Source organism: Phoxinus phoxinus (genome assembly GCF_949152265.1).
Source record: "Phoxinus phoxinus genome assembly, chromosome: 16".
Lineage (NCBI taxonomy): Eukaryota > Metazoa > Chordata > Actinopteri > Cypriniformes > Leuciscidae > Phoxinus > Phoxinus phoxinus.
Genome location: NC_136891.1, coordinates 13240452 through 13257959, shown reverse-complemented (window position 1 = coordinate 13257959; position 17508 = coordinate 13240452). Strand labels below are relative to the sequence as shown.

At 40.3% G+C, this 17508-nt stretch overlaps 1 protein-coding gene across 6 annotated transcripts in view; it reads left to right on the top strand.

Annotated features, from left to right (window-relative positions):
* lama2 (laminin, alpha 2) overlaps nt 1-17508 on the top strand; it is a 241973-nt gene that overhangs the window by 210620 nt on the left and 13845 nt on the right. For all 6 annotated transcript variants that reach the window (XM_079639032.1, XM_079639030.1, XM_079639033.1 and 3 more), the window contains 14 exons: nt 1581-1791; nt 1868-1984; nt 2064-2224; nt 3371-3509; nt 4223-4325; nt 4427-4543; nt 7513-7695; nt 8387-8541; nt 9797-9940; nt 10195-10328; nt 10757-10916; nt 13913-14037; nt 14248-14410; nt 14944-15088. In XM_079639032.1, coding sequence (XP_079495158.1) covers nt 1581-1791; nt 1868-1984; nt 2064-2224; nt 3371-3509; nt 4223-4325; nt 4427-4543; nt 7513-7695; nt 8387-8541; nt 9797-9940; nt 10195-10328; nt 10757-10916; nt 13913-14037; nt 14248-14410; nt 14944-15088 — 2057 coding nt within the window. The remainder of the gene's footprint in view (nt 1-1580; nt 1792-1867; nt 1985-2063; nt 2225-3370; nt 3510-4222; nt 4326-4426; nt 4544-7512; nt 7696-8386; nt 8542-9796; nt 9941-10194; nt 10329-10756; nt 10917-13912; nt 14038-14247; nt 14411-14943; nt 15089-17508) is intronic.

The window sequence follows — 17508 nt, the reverse complement described above, 5'->3', positions numbered from 1 at the left end:
TCAGAGGCTCTTCCTCTTCCCCAGCTCCACCTGTATAGATCTGCTACGGGGTTAAATCATGTCTGTTACATGTGCAGCAGCAGCAGCGTGTCTTACAGGCTCACAGTAATGTCTGTGAATGTATTCGCAGTAGAAAGTCTCGGTATTTGCGTAGCAGATCTATTCTGCCAAGACCACATACATTAACATTGCCATATCCATTACCATCCCAATAAGCTCACTTTCACATCTTATTTTGTGACGATGTAGAGCTGGTCCATCTTGAGTGTCGTTCATGTTTCTTTAAGTTCATGCATTGTTGATATTCATAAAATATTACCTGCCAATATATGTCACAACTGTACTTTTATTTTTTGCAATAATGAAAAAAATCATGCAGTATGTTGTGAATATTAAGTTCTCACACCAAACAGCATTGTGATTTGTTGCAAGTGTACTATTCATATGTAAAGATCATATGAATATTACTCAGTTCAAATACCACAACAAACCTCTTACATAAAGAGCAAATACAGCCAAACAGCTGCGGATGAGGATGCCGCTCAAGCTCACAGGATGGAATTATTGTGTTGGTGGCATTATGTTTCTCAGTCGTATTTTGTGGTTCATTGGATCACAGCTCAAATGAAGAAAGTTTCTCTTTCTTATGTAAAATCTTAATGAACTAATTAAAAATTGCCTGCGGTTGGGCAGGGGAGGAATATTATTCCAGCCTAATCAAATTACTTCTATAATGGATTCCTCAGTGTGTACGGCTATGAGAGAACAGAGAGAGACACCTAGAGGAGGACAGGGGGAATGAGTCCAGATTAAACCAGTTGAAGAGCTTAAGCGTGTTGTCTGGGTTGTTGCGCTCCTGCAGGGACACTGCTTTAATGTCTCCTGTGTCCTCAGAGATCTCCTTTCACATTGCACAAGACTAAATTTGTCCCGAAAATGCAATATTTAGCTCTAAATGTGACATCTTCATTCAGGATTGTAGCAGACCAAAACAAAAACAAAAATGTATCATTCATGTCATAATTTATTCACCCACATATCGTTCCAAAACTGAATTACTTCTAAGTGAAAATTATTTATTTAATAAAAAATACAGGGCAAAACAATAATATTGTGAAATAGTATTACAATTTAAAATAGTGGTTTTCTATGTATGTATGTATATATATATATATATATATATATATATATATATATATATATATATATATATTGTAGAGTGTAATTCATTACTGTGATCCCAGCTGAATTTTCTGCATCGTTACTCCAGACTTTTCTTGCTGAAAACACCTTAATATTTTTTGTGGAAAGCATGATACATTTGTCAGTATTCTTTGATGAACAGAAAGTTCAAGAAATCAGCATTTATTTTGAAATAGAAAACTTTTATAACATTATAAATGTCTTTACTGTCACTTATGATCAATTAAAAGTATTAATGTATTTTTTTTAAAAGCCATAACATTTGGACAGCAGTGTATCTGGTCATTCTGTCTGGTGTTTTATTTAAAGGGCTGTCTTGAGTCATGAGTCACAGATAAGGAGAGAATGAAAGGTGCTCTGGTTCTCTATCTTTATAGGGCCGCTGAGGCTCTTCTGGCTCGAGTGAAGCGTTTGTTTGGAGATCCACACCAGGCCACAGAGGACCTGAAGAAGGAGGTCAGTGATAAGATGGGCGATTACAGGCAGAAACTGGAGGAAGCTCAGGATCTGCTGAGGGACGGGCACAACACAACCAAACAGGCTGAAGGTCTGGCTAATGCCAACCAACTGAACCTCGACCGCCTGCAGGTGCACAGATACACAAACACTCAAACTTATTTAAGTCTAAAACTTAAGTCTAAAGCGTTACGCTATGTTCGTGCAGGGAAAGAGGGAGGTGGCCAGGGAAAAGAAAAAGGAAATGGAGGGGATTTTGGCGGAAGGAGAGAAGATGCTGGACGAAGCTAACGCTCTGTCCGACAGCATCAACCAGGGCAAAGAGGTCAGTGTCATGCTAAACACATGACAGAAATTCTACACAAGCATGAGTGATGTGATGTCTGACTGGATGGTGTGTGTAGGAGCTGGAGGAGATGGAGAAGGAGCTGGGACCGCTGCACGATAAGCTGGATCTTAAGGTGGCGCGGTTGGGTCGCGGTCTAGACGACTCGGTCCCGGATCTGCTGATGAGAGCGGAGGATCACGCCGGCCAGCTCAACGAGTCCGCTGCCATACTCGACAGGTGTGTGTGTGTGTGTGTGTGTGTGTGTGTGTGTGTGTGTGTGTGTGTGTGTGTGTGTGTGTGTGTGTGTGTGTGTGTGTGTGTGTGTGTGTGTGTGTGTGTGTGTGTGTGTGGTCCGATAAAAGAAAAGGCACGATCACCTCTGCCACCTTCTTGAGCAATACTGTCACAGGGTTGGAAATTAACGGGCCTCTGGAAAAATGCCACCAAAATTTACAAAAATACCCCCCAAATTCAAAATATGGGGGCAAAAAATGCCACTGCAACATTAAACTGAATTTATTGCGAATTAAATGAAGGATAAATAAACAATATTTAAACAATAGAAAGCAATAAACTAATTCATTTATCTTAGCTTGTTTTATCAAGCTGCTTTTGTCAACAAAATGTTGTGTAATGTATTTTATAAATCAACAATAAAAATAATTACAATATTAATTGTAGGGACAATTCCGCTTCGCGTCGTGACCGCATTACCACCTCGGGTGTGCATTATTTTTCTAATAATTCAACGGCCTGGAGTCAATTATTCCTTACATAATGAATATTGTAATAAAATTGCACCCCTACCCTGTTATGAATTTCAGCTGTTTTTTTTTTTTTTTTTTTTTTTTTTTTTTTTTACTTTTCAGAATTTATATACTTTATGTGACTATATTTACATTATATAAAATAATGCAATTTTTGTGTAATTACACGTATGCCACCTTTACATTTTATAAGGTAATTATGAAAATCCCCTGGAAATTAATTCCAGGCGGCAAATATTTAATTTTAATGGAGAACTTCATTTTCTGACCGTGCTACGTTATGAGCTCAAAACACTTTTATCATAGTGTATGATTTATGAACTAAAACATTTTGACATTTTCATCATATGTTAATCATATGTGTGTGTTTAGTGCTCAGGTATGAGTTAATCTAAAAGAACAATCTAAAATGACATGGTTGCTTCTGCAGATGAGCTTTTATTTAGTTTTAACACTTTTGGTCAAGTTTAGTGTACGTTATTTTCAAATGCAATAGAGCATTAACCTTTAATCACCACTCACGTTCACTATGAAAGTGTCACGAAACATGCAAGAAGCATAGGTTGTTGTTGTTGTTGTTTTCACTGATCTTAACCTGTGTTTGTGTTTTCTGTAGTATTCTAGCGGAGGCAAAGAACCTGTCCTTCAACGCCACCGCTGCTTTCAAAGCGTACACCAACATCAAGAACTACATCGACGAGGCCGATAAGGTGGCCAAAGAGGCGAAGAAGACCAGCGTTGAGGCTCAACAGCTGGTGAGGAAACACACACACTCATCATGAGTCTCTAGACCAGTGGCTGATGGGAAATGCTCTGCGTGGGCAGCAGCAAATTAAAATGCTGTTGTTTTTTTACTTACACTGATTTTGGAGTCTTTTTGCAGCTCTTTTCCATATTGCAACAGTTTATATCCCAACCAATAGCAAACAGAAGGAGTGTATGGTGATGCTAGAGTTAAAAAAAACACAGAAACAATCTTGTTAAACTGCTACCAACAATTCACATGAGTCAGACACTGAATACGACAGTCCTCATCCATCAAGGATACATTTTTGGTTGTATAATCGACACTTTGTGTCTGTAGTGTCTTGAAATCACTAGGTTTGGATCAGAGTTTCACTGACTGCATTAAAGCTGTTCAATTCATTTCTATTTGTCCTGCTTCAGAGATCAAGGCTTTCCCCCTGTTCTTCCATTATCATGCCTCTCTCCTGTTGTTCACCCTCCCTCACAGAAACAAGGGGCCAAAAGGTCAAAACTGAACAATGGTGCTTCACACAAGAGTGTCAAAAACGACAATATGCAACAATATAAAAAATTAGCTTTCAGTGGCACTTTCCATTTCTCTGCATGACAAGTAGGCTACACACTAATCATATCACATTCAGCTAAATGACTGGGGTTTGTGTTATGTTGGAAATAGATTCGAATATTTGTTTTAAAATGTTCAAAAATGTTCTGTCTGTAGGCCTCGGGACCCAAAGGATCTCTGAAGGATCAAGCCAAGGCCTCGGTTCAGAAGAGCCACCGCCTGTGGAACGAGGCCAAAGAACTGCAGAATGACGTGAAAGGTGAACATCACTAGAAGATTAATACTCTCCTGCAGATTCTCACTAATGTTCCCAAGAAACCAGAGCAGCATTTATGCCATGTCACTTTTTTCTTTTTTCAGAAAATGGAGACAATCTGGGTGCTCTTCAGTCCAGACTGAAAAAAGCCAACAATAAGAAGAAAGACTTACAGAAAGGCCTGAACGACACAATGGAGAAACTCAACGCCATCCCTCATGGTGTGTGTTTGTGTGTCAGGGTCGTCCTCACCAGCTTGACCGCTTAAAACATTGAATCTGGCACCTTAAACCTTCATAGGGTTTGATGTTTTCTATCCCTATGGTTACGGATAGGTGTGTGTTTGTGTGTATGTCACACATTGGATACAGGTGCTATCAGGACGAGGTTCACTGAGAGCTGTGTGTGTGTGTGTGTGTGTGTGTGTGTGTGTGTGTGTGTGTGTGTGTGTGTGTGTGTGTGTGTGTGTGTGTGTGTGTGTGTGTGTGTGTGTGTGTGTGTGTGTGTGTGTGTGTGTGTGTGTGTGTGTGCGTGTGCGTGTGTGTGTGTGTGTCAGGGTCGTCCTCACCAGCTTGACCGCTTAAAACATTGAATCTGGCTCCTTAAACCTTCATAGGGTTTGATGTTTTCTATCCCTATGGTTACGGAGAGGTGTGTGTTTGTGTGTATGTCACACATTGGATACAGGTGCTATCAGGACGAGGTTCACTGAGAGCTGTGTGTGTGTGTGTGTGTGTGTGTGTGTGTGTGTGTGTGTGTGTGTGTGTGTGTGTGTGTGTGTGTGTGTGTGTGTGTGTGTGTGTGTGTGTGTGTGTGTGTGTGTGTGTGTGTGTGTGGTAAACCCAATGTGGGTTTTTAAAAAATAAAAAATGTCCCCTCAAAGATGGCAATATCCGAAATCCTTCTCCTTGTGGGGACATTTTTTTGGTCCCTATAATGAAAACAGTTTATAAATCATACTACGTGATGTTTTGTGAAAATGTAAAAATGCGTAATGTTTTCTGTGATGGGTGGGTGTTAGGGTTACTGTAAGGGGAGGGAACTCGCGCTGCGTCAGTGACGCTTTGGGAACGCACCTGCGTGATTGCGTCTGAAGCACGTATGTCAACTAGTCCAACGGCGAGAGTGAACATAACGGGCGGGTGACGTCATGACTAGGAAAGGATAAAAGCTATCTAACTCGGAGAAGGTAGATGTGGTGAGCATCGAGAAGGGGAACTCGCGCTGTGTTTAAGTTAAACATTAATTGGCCAGCCAAGAAACAGGACGCTCATCCTAAAAGAAAAATGGACAAGAAATGGACCAAAAAAGTGGACAAGCGTTTTCTGTCTTCCAATGTTGCACCTCCACCACGGGGCCTTCCATTCTTTCCTGTTTTACATAGATCAAGATCACGCGGCGGTGTCTCCGTGCCTTCGTTATATGGAGGAAACCTTGGTTCCTGTCCCAGGGTCCTGTGTTAGGAGTTATTTGTCATCGTGTCACTTTCACGATAGACCCCTCTTTCACAGGCTGGGGAGTGGTAATGGAAGGCCGCTCAGCTCTGGGTCTGTGGTGCATCTGGGTCCATCTTTCATGGCACATAAACTGCCTGGAGATGATGGTGGTCTTTATGGCACTGAAGAACTTCCTTCCAGACCAAAGAGACCATCATGTGCTGGTCCATTCAGACAACACGTCGTTGGTCTCTTATGTAAATCATCAATGGGGTCTGTGTTCACGTGCACTATGCAAATTGGTGCACCAAATCCTCCTATGGTCCCTAGGTCCCAAAACCTAGGAGCAGACATCCTGTCGAGACAGGGGCTGAGGCCAGGGGAATGGAGGCTTCATTCACCCCGAGGTGGTGGACCATATATGGGAGGTTTACGGCCTTCTGCTTGGGACCTGGCTGTTGTTTTAAAAGGCTTTTCTATGGCTCCCTTTGAGCCCCTTGATATGGTTTCAGTAAAGTTTCTGATGTTAAAAACAGTCTTCCTTCTAGCTATTCCTTCTCTTAAAAGAGAAGAACTTGCCTTGAGTTCGCACCGGGGATGGTCAAGGCATTTATTTACCCTAAACCGGGCCTATCATTTTGCAAGCCTTCTGCCCTCCTCCTTTCAGAGATCAGAACCAGGAAAAGCTGAACCTTTTCTGTCCAGTGAGAGCGCTGGATACATGTCCACAGAGCTGCCCTGTGGAGGAAATCGGATCATCTGTTTTTCTGTTTTGGATCACCTAAGAAAGGTATTCCTGCTTCTAAGCAGACAGTCAGCAAGTGGATAGTCCAGGCTATCTCTTTTGCTTACGAGGTCTCTGATCAGCCTTCACCTTTGGCTGTCAGAGCTCATTCTACTAGGAGTAGGCCTTCATTTCAGGTGTATTCCTTAAAGAGTTTTATTATGTGGCGGGTTGGTCTTTCCTGCTCACATTTGTGAGGTTTTATAGCCTGGACCTGGATGCTGCCCCAGGTTCTCAAGTATTAGTTGTGTATTAGTTGTGCCACAGTTTCACACAGAAAGGCACTTGTAAGTGTACATACACATACTGTACATACATATATATTCTACAGAATTGGTTCAGAGTTGGAAACATCTTGAATTTTTTTGTCTTTTTCCACAAATGGCCCCCTACTGGCCTCACTAACACCGCTTCCAGCAGCAACCTGTTTTTTCTCAGGAGGTCTCCCATCCAGGTACTGACCAGGCTCAGCCCTGCTTAGCTTCAGTGGGCAACCAGTCTTGGGCTACAGGGTGATGATGCTTACAGTATGTCTAACTCTGGGTCGAGGCCCATCGAGTTCTTCAGTGTTTGCCTGACAAGATTGTGCTTGATGACTTTGGGTATTAAAGGGGTCCTATAATGCCCCTTTTTTGGCCAAACCGGAGTCGGACAGTGATGGAGAGACTCAAGAAGAAGTGTAGAATGCAACAGGACATTTCTGAATGGTTAGTTGAGGAATTTATGTAGCTAATGTGAAGTTAACCATCTTCAAGTAATTGATTAGCATATTATGTCATAATAATCTATAAATCACTCGTGTGGGAACTGTTGCAAGATGCCTTCAGAGCCAGATAATATGCTGCATGAAGATAGAACAGGTATAGTTTAGTTTAAAAAAAAATTTTTTAATTATGGTTATAACTTATGTTGTCATCTTGCTAATATTTTCCGTATTTATTTTGCATACTTGTTTTGATGATGACTGTAGGTCTGGCAGAGAAGATCCAGGCCACTAAGGGGAAGGCGGCAGAGGCCAACGACACGGCCATAGACGTCCTCAACCGTCTGAAGGACATGAACCTGAACCTGATGGGCTTGAAGAGGAACTACAGCGAACTGGAGAACGACGTCAAGAAAGCCAACAACCTCATCAAAGACCCAGAGAAAAACAGTACGACATCCATCCAACTCCAGCAATAATCTTGCTTGATAGAGACAACAGCTGCATGGATCATGAAGATTTGATTTCTTAATTGAAATGTTTGTGTTACAAGATCACTTAAATGCTTATTTCGTATTTTTTCCCCCACATTTGATTTTGAACGTCAACAGCAATAAGTATGTATACACAATTTTCTTCTTTCATCTGTGCGAATGGTTTTAAGAGCTCTCTCCGCTCCCTGAGGCTTCAGCATGGTGCTTTCATCCAGAGCGCTGCATGAAGAGAGAGTGTTTTCCCAATCGCTCCATTTCTCCCTTCTTTGTTTCAGCCCAACAGGATTAAACGCCGCCTTTGAAAGCTTCACTAAGCTTGTTATCCTAATGAGCGCTTTAGCTAATTACAGATGAAAACTCTGTCGTTTTTTTCTCTCATCTTCTCTTTTGAAATAACAGCTCCATGTCTTTCGCTTCCTATGCTGCAAACGTGAGATATATAATGTCAATTTTTCCTTCATCTCCCATTTTTTGTTTTCTTTCTGAATTCTTTCATGGTCTCTTGTGCTCTTGTTTTAGAGCCTTTCATTTCATTTTACTTATGGCTTCGCTATCAAGCATGTTTCTAATGCCATATTTATTTTATTCTGTCACGCTTTCATGTATTAGTGTTCGTGACGGTCGGTCCTCTGCGTGTGTGTCTGTAGTTCATGCGGCAGGTGCTAAAGTGAAGGATCTGGAGAATGAGGCTGATAGGCTGCTGGAGAAACTAAAGCCCATTCATGAACTCCAGGACAACCTGAAGAAAAACATCTCGCAGATCAAAGAACTCATCAACCAGGCTCGCAAACAGGCCAACTCTGTGAGTACTGCCTATAATACTCGAGAAAATAGCCTATAGAGTCTCACGAAAACATAATTCCTCAGGGAAGCCCTGAAGATGGTACATTTCAAACACTCTGCTATGAATGCACACATACTCAATACATGTTGAATCATTTAAATGTTTAATAATTTGCTGTAAGAATTCATTTGAAACCATTTTCACAAACAATTATGAGAGAAACAGCAACACGTTGATTTACACGTGACATTTTAAAGTAGGAAGACTGAAATAGTATTTTCGGTAACACTTTATTTTACAGTGTCCTTGTTACATATGTTACATGTACTTACTGTAGTAATAACAGTAAATTATGCATAATTACATGTAGCTAACCCTAAATCAAACCCTAACCCTAATTTTATAGTTCATATAATATATAGTTATAGTTAACCTTGATTTTGAAGTACATGTTGATATTTAAAATTTTGGTTACACTTTATTTTAAGGTGTCATTGTTACAGTGTAATTATACATTTAGGTACTGGGTATTAATAAGTAACTATGTACGTACTATAGGATTAGGATGGGGTTAGGGTTTGGTTTAGGGTTAGTTGCATGTAATTATGCATCATTTACTGTTATTACTACAGTAACTACGTGTAACACGTGTAACAAGGACACTGTAAAATAAAGTGTTACCAAATTTTCTCAGCACTTAAATGTATAGTTACACTGTAATATAAAGTACAATGTAGTATAACGTTTTTCCCTATTTTCTTGTTTTATTTACAGTTGTTTAATTTACAACTTTAAAACAAAACACTTTTTAGAGTCTATCTTTAAAGGCGATGAGTTAGAGTCAGACGTCTGCACTTCAGCAGCTTTACACACACCAAACTTTACAGTTTTATTCATATCTATATTCTGAAGGTTTGTTCATATATCATTCACCTGATTTACACAACATTTATTCCTAAAAACATTTCTGTATGTATTGACAGTACTGACAGTATTTTCTGGGGGGGAAAAGTGGATATTTAAGTTAATGCATAATTTACATGTTTAAACATTACACTTCTGAAAACGTGCAATACAAAACAGGTGTCCTAATGTACTGCGATTACTCACCTGGGGAAAGTATGGCGACATCTATTAGTTAAAATAATTACCCTATTAACCTTCAGTGTCTTGCCTTAAATTTGCTACATAATTTGCTGCTAGAAAAGAAATGAGATCATTAATGTGCTGTCCGCACTTTCTGGCTTGACCTCTCATGACCTTTGAACCCTAGATTAAGGTGTCTGTGTCGTCCGGCGGCGACTGTATCCGCAGCTATCGGCCAGAGATCAAAAAGGGCCGCTATAACACCATCATCCTCCATGTTAAGACCGTTGCTGCTGATAACCTGCTCTTCTACCTTGGATCGGTCAAATATGTGAGTGTAAATCAGCCTCTGTCTCTGTTCCTCCGTCTTTCTCTTCTCTGATCTCTTCAGATTGTCTGCTCAAGCACGACCCAGTCTGAGGTTCACACTTTTGAGCTTGTGCATTTGAGTCGGTTTTCTTTCCAAAGCATCTAACAAACATCTGCTGCCCATGGCTAGGAAAATGAAATAATTAGAGCTCATTACATTCACACACACACACACATAATGTTTGGTGCGTACTGAATCTCCTCTGTCGTGTGTAGGTGGATTTCTTGGCGATTGAGATGAGGAAGGGTAAAGTGAACTTCCTGTGGGATGTTGGGTCAGGGGTCGGCCGTGTAGAATATCCCGATCTCGTCATCAACGATGGAAACTGGCATCGAATCGAAGCCTCACGGTAATTCAGGGTTCACATGAATACTACAGTATGTGTTTTGTTGAAAATCCACACTGCAGTGAATAATTTTATATGTTTATTCTTATTACTTATTTGATTAGAGATTTTTTAAGTAAAACTGAGTCATAATTTTGGTCTGAATAACATTACTATGTTTGATCTAAAGGCTCTGCTTAAATGCTTTAGGGGTTTTTCAGACATTAGTTCGGTAGACAAATGTCAACTGTGCCTACATCAGAATTTCGAATTACAAAACTAAAGTCCATCTAATGACAGTAGTAATGGTGCATATTTATTTAGGGGTAAACATTGATCAAAGAGCTGCATTCTTCAATCTCTCCATTAATCATGGGTGAAAAGCAGAGCAACTGTTATATCATCATCAGTGGTGTATGTGTTGGTCTTGTTCTCATGTTGGTGTTGTCCAGTATCGGGCTGAACGGCAGTATCTCGGTCCACGCGCTGGAGGGGCCCAAAACTGGCATCTTACCAACCCGTAGAAGTGCCAGATCCCCCGAGAGCTACACTGTGCTGGACGTGGACCAGAACGCTTACCTGTTTGTCGGTGGCATGCTGGGCTCGGTGAAGGTGAGAGAGGCCGCATTGCACTGCATCTTCTTCATTAGCATTTTTAGCAGGTTTTACAGCAAAAATGCATAAACAACATTGAACCAAGACAAATACACTTCAAGTGTCAGATTTTCAGACCGCTGTGTGGTGTATATGTAAATTAACAGTGTTTCCTCTTTCTGTGTGTTACCTGGACCGAGTAATTCACGTTAATTTGTCAGTAAAAGTCTTCGTGACAAACTACAGATTATACTTCCTCATGTTTGTATTCCCGCCCATGGACTGTCGGATCAGAAGAGGGTGATTATCAGAAGTTATTGTAAGGTTAGGGTTAATATCAATATATCGTGCTTTGTCTACTCTTTGAACAGCATTATGGTAAAACTGGATCACAATGGCAACATCTTTCTTACCTTTCAGTTTTCCCCCTTTGGTCTAAAACTGTGTTTGTGCTCATCCAGTATGAAATGTTAACTACAAGCATGAACAGGGCTGGACTGGGACAAAAAATCAGCCCTGGCATTTTGGCCCAGACTAGCCCACTACATATGATCATAAACACCACCCATCTTTGCACGCCCTTGAATATGTATACCAACTCCTATTCCTTAAAACCCACTAATGCCATGTAATGAGTAAGAGTTAACAGATTAAATAACTACAATTGAACTATACTCCACAATGATGAATCCTAAAACAAGCTATAAGCTGCATTTGCATAGCAATACCAAAGGGGGAGATGTTTAAAGATGTGATTGGCTCAGCCCAGTGTCAATCAAGAAAAGAGCCAATGGGCCGCTGATCTACGCGTTTCATAGGCCAATATGTCAGAAGAAGAAAAAAACTAACGCTGACTTTTTTTGACCAATGCATTACACCGACACAAACCCAGCGCCGCCAATTAAACAAAACAAAACGAATGGGCCACCGAGTTTTATGGGTCGTTAGGACAAAAAAAAGAAGAAGAAAAAATAAGTAAGTAAAATAAAGTATGAGATGTATCGGCCTAAAAAGCACGTTGGCCCACCGGGAAAGTGCCCGATCTGCCAGATGGCCAGTCCACCCCTGAGCATGAGGGTTTATCATATTTTCCATCTCTTTATTCTGTCTGTATTGAAGATGCTCTGCAGCCTTTAGTCGCTGTCTACAAAGCTCTGGACCCTACTCTGGAAACACAAAGTAACTCATCCCTGCTAAACGTTTGAATTTTTGCACCCGGGAGCAATACAAGTCGAAACCTTTATGAGTAAAAGTTTGCTAAGAAGTATGTCCTACTAAAACAAGGCGGTATTTGACTGGTTAATCCAGAGCAGACTGGTGGGCGTGGCCTTGAACTGCAACAAGCCCGAAGTTTTACTACCTGTTTGGCAAAAGGAAAGACAACAGCCTTTTTCTCAGTTTTCTCTAGTTAGACAGCACCAATTAAAAAATGTTCTCAGTCTTTCTATTGCATATGCAGCTAAGTTTGATTGAAAGACAATTACCCCAGCGGTGAAGTTTCCCTTTAAGGTTCCAAAAATGCATCAATGAGACTTGTTTTGAAAGACTGAATGTTTAATTTTTTAATAGTATGTCTGGTCCAGCTAGAGCCTTTTTTACTAAGGCACATGCTCCAGTGAAAGACTGCTGTGCCCTAGTAAAATATTACTGATAAATGACTGTTTTCCAATAGAGATCACCATATAATAACCCGAGAATCATTTTCACTGAGAATATTTCAATCATGTGGTGTGATTTGTATCAGCTGTTAAGAATGCCAGATTCGTGAATCAATTTAATCTAATCATACAACAGGTTTACAAAAAGGTCCAAAGTTGTTCACGATTCAGTTTGATTCATTCAGACAGTTCACTCATGCAGTGAATCATTTGCAGCAGTTTCTCATACCAAAATAGTAAAATAGTAAATCCTTTGACAGAAAACAAAAAAAGCACCAGATTAGCTGGATATTTACACACAATTGCTTATAGGAAACAGTGATGAGGCTGATATTAAAGGGATAGTTCACTTTGAAATTAAATTTTGGTATGTTTTAGCTTACCTGAAGTGCATCCAAGATGTAGGTGTCTTTGTCTCCGCAGTAGTTTCAATTTTGATATTTTTAGGTCAAACCGTTCTTGTCTGTCAGTCATATAATGCAGGTATATAGGTACTGTATCCAAAAGCATGCAGAGATGTCTCTAATAGCATGCAGAGAAAAGTCCAAATTAAAAAATTCCCCATCGTAAGTGCACATTGATGGCCTAAGCTTGCGCGAACTCATCCGGGAGTGTTGAGTTTTCACTTATTCCCAATTTGTAAGCCTTCTATCTTGACACACTACTAGATTCATTGTTCAGGTCAATCAAAGGCATACGTTGAGCCGTACAGCCAATCACACGCGTTTCTGCTGAGTTTAAAAATGCAACGTCCAATCGAAGGCGGTTAGATTAGTTTCCGGGGAAGAAATCCGGTGTAAAAACGATATAAATACTGTTCGTTTTATCACACAAACCGCTTGTTTCGTGTCTTAGGCCATCAATGTGCACTTACGATGAGGAATGTTTTAATTTGGACTTTTTCTCTGCATGCTATTAGAGACATCTCTGCATGCTTTTGGATACAGTACCTATATACCTGCATTATATGACTGACAGACAAGAACGATTTGACCTTAAAATATCAAAATTAAAACTACTGCGGAGACAAAGACACCTACATCTTGGATGCACTTCAGGTAAGCTAAAACATACCAAAATTTTATTTCAAAGTGAACTATCCCTTTAATATCAGCCTCATCACTGTTTCCTTTGATTCCTTTAATTGAGCGTGCAGCTTGGGAACGACGCTACACTGCCGGTAAAGACAATTTAAATCCATATATCCAAACAAGAATCAAAAAAGGGCATCAAAATATGGGGACACCAGTACTGATGAACGGCTAGAAATGTTCCAACTCTGAGCTGTTTTATCGTGTGAAATACATACTGATTCATGTGTATGTGTGTGTGTGTTTGTTTGTTTTGTATGTGTAGAAGGCAGACGCTGTGAAAACCACCACGTTTTCAGGCTGTATGGGTGAGACGTCTCTGGATGGGAAAGCCATCGGCCTGTGGAACTACAGAGAGAGAGACGGGGATTGTGCTGGTTGTGTAGTCAGGTGAGAGCGCGCACACACACACACACACACACACACACCTGTGGTCTCAATGTGAGGAGCTCAGTGTAACGTGTGTGTGTGTGTGTGTGTGTGTGTGTGTGTGTGTGTGTGTGTGTGTGTGTGTGTGTGTGTGTGTGTGTGTGTGTGTGTGTACGTGTGCGTGTGCGTGTGTGTGTGTGTGTGTGTGTTTGTGTGTGTGTGTGTGTGTAGTCCTCAGCCGGCAGACTCTGAAGGCACGGTTCAGTTTGACGGAGAGGGTTACGCAGCCGTCAGCCGGCCCACCCGCTGGAACCCCAACGTCTCCACTGTCATGCTCAAGTTTCGCACCTTCTCCACAGACGCAGTCATGATGTACTTCGCCACCAAGGACATGGTAACAAACACACACACACACTCTCACTCTTGCATTCAAACACACTGCAGCTAAATCCAGTTGTCAGTTCGCATGCTTAATTCTGTTCTGTACACACACACAGTTCAGTCATTTACAGTGACAACCGCAATCTACAGCCGAATTAACTCCCGAAAAATGCTTTTACAAAAATTCTGTGTACGGTACAGAACTTGTGGTTAATGACGTATTAGACATAAATCAGTGATGTGTCTCTCATCTGGATGTGTGATGAAAGGTAATAAATCCAAATGCTGAAAACAAGTCCAAAATATTGCACACACTTTAATAACTTTTAAAACTCGATCACTTTATGAGCTAAACCCAAACAACACTTATAACAAGTGGCAACACTGCAAGAGCTCACTCTGCAAAGCAGCCGTACCAACATAAACAAAACACTGATGATGGTTTTATTAAAACTGAATGTTTCTATGGTTACCATGGTGTCAATCATCTAAATTTTCTTAAATCTCTCTCTCTCTCTCTCTCTCTCTCTCTCTCTCTCTGAGCAGAAAGACTTCATGAGTGCAGAACTGAGTGACGGGAAGGTGAAAGTGAGTTGTGATCTGGGCTCAGGCACCGGCTCCATCATTAGTAACAAACGCTATAATGACGGAAAATGGAAGTCCTTCACCATGTCCCGCATGAAGAAAGAAGGTACAGAAATCCCAAAAGAAGAGCTCACGACAGCCAATGTGCGAGCGGATCTGTAGACGTGTCTGTAAAGGGTTTAATGAACATGCATTACCCTCATGTCGTTCCAAACCCGTTCATGCCGGTCTTTAGCAGACAGTTATTTAACTGTAGTCCATAGGACATGTGCATGTATTGTAAAAAAGTATTTCAAATCTTCTAGTCAGAAGCTCCTCTGAGTCCAGATCTTAAATTCACTGAAAGTCTTCAGGATGTGTTTACAGGAGGAGACTTTACAGAGTGATGGACTCTTGCATTGACAATACATGATCTTGACCCAAAATGTATATGCACCTCTTGATGGAAATAAATGTTGTGATGTTACTTCCATCAAGAGGTGCATCAATGTTTGGCAATTTGAATTGAATTGAATTGAGTAATAATCATAAATTAGGTGTCATTGGGAAGCTTAAACACTCTAAATTCATCCTGTGAAAATCATTTTGAAATTGAACATTGCATTTCCATGGAACCGGTTTTGTAAAACCTTTTAGCTGCTCGATTTTTGTGATATCAACTATAAATTTGGAACACAACTTTTTTTTTTGTGCAATTTTAGACTATAAATTATTTTGTAAAATATATATTTTGTATAAAATAAAAAAGTTTAGTTCAGTATACCTTAGGGTGTATTCACACCTGCCTTGTTTGGTTCGATTGAATCGAACTCTAGTTCGTTTCCCCCCTTGGTGCGGACCTTTTGGGCAGGTGTGAATACAGCAATCGAACTCTGGTGCGGACCAAACAATCGAACCGAGACCCAGCTGAAGAGGTGGTCTCGGTACGGTTCCAAACGAACTCTGGTACGGTTCGTTTACGATGTGAACATGAACCGACCCAATATCGGCCCAATATCAATATCGACCCAATATTGTTCATTCAAGTGCGAAAGAGAATTCCATTCCGGCGCGCTGTCTGGCCACACGATACTGTTGCGCGTCATTCTGCGCGTCGTGTGTGCATCATTGGCAGTGTTGTGCATGAACGTGTTCACTGAACGCGTTCATATTTTCCCCGAACGCTGAACGAATCACTTTGAACGTGAACGAGAGATTTTTCGAGAGAACTCATCTGATTTTTTGTACATAGCATAGCCTATTTGTTAGGATTTTAGTATCATAATGATTAGGCTAATAAATGCACGCACAATTATCCGTGAACTTGATTTGAACAAATGCCTTTCAACTTGTGTGTGCAAAATTCAGAATTAAATTAATGTGCAGAAATGTGTACAAATAGAGAGTAGGATATGTAGGCCTACTATAGGCTACTGTTGTAGCCATTTAAAAAAGCGCGTTTCATATTTGTTAAAATATTATAATGTTATTTATTTTTTCCATTTATGTTGATTTATGAAAAGTGAACAGCGCGACCGAGATAGGATGCGCAATATGAGACATGGAGCGGGTCAGACATGATTTTGACCGTTGAAGTTGAAATTGTTATAGAAAGCCTTTCTTTAAAGTGAATTTCGTTTTGTATAAATTGTATCTTAATTTTAATACATTTTTCATCAACCAATTGCCTGTATTTAATGAATAGGCCGACGAAACAAATATAACGGAGGGAGGCGCCCGCGCGCTCACTTGCACGTAAACTAGAGCACATCCTAACTTAACGAATCTCAGTGTATGCCTCACACAGACATGACAAATACATCAAATACACAAAGCTTGAAATGTCTTTAAACGAAATAATTCAAAACGAAAAAAGAAAAAGGCTACTATCTGATTATGTAATCCATTATTAGGCTTAGCCTATTTATGTGCATTTCTCTCTAAGCGCGTTCACACGGAGATGGCGATCGTCAACTTCATCTTTGCAGCCGAGTCAACACTTTTAGAGAAAACACTTGTTTATTAATAAAAATCAATACACGCGTCACCGGATTTACAGATGCACGCACACATATTATTTCGAAATAACGAGACAGTAAAAGAACAAATAGCCTATTGCAGTAGCCTACGAAATATCTCCAAATTTATTTTTTATTTATTTTTATATTTTTTATATCTCCGAGCCTTTTTTTTGTTGCACTTCCTGATTTCCCTACTTGAGAATCCTTGTCCAATGAATGGACGACCTTAGCACACGTGTGGTTTTGTTTACACATTTTGGTTCACTTGCAAAAAGAGCAGTGTGAAAGCGAACCGTACCAAACAAAAAAACAAAACAAAATATTTGGTCCGGACCAAAGTAAGTGAACTATCGGACTTTCCTGGTGTGAATACACCCTTAGTTCTGTATTCCAAGTCATCCATTAACTACATGAAAACTATTTTTAATAGTGTTAGTTAAACTGGTGCCCAATTACACCACCACTTTCATCCCCTACATGTGTTTTGTTGAACTAATGAAGTCGTCATTGGCTAAATGCTTTACTT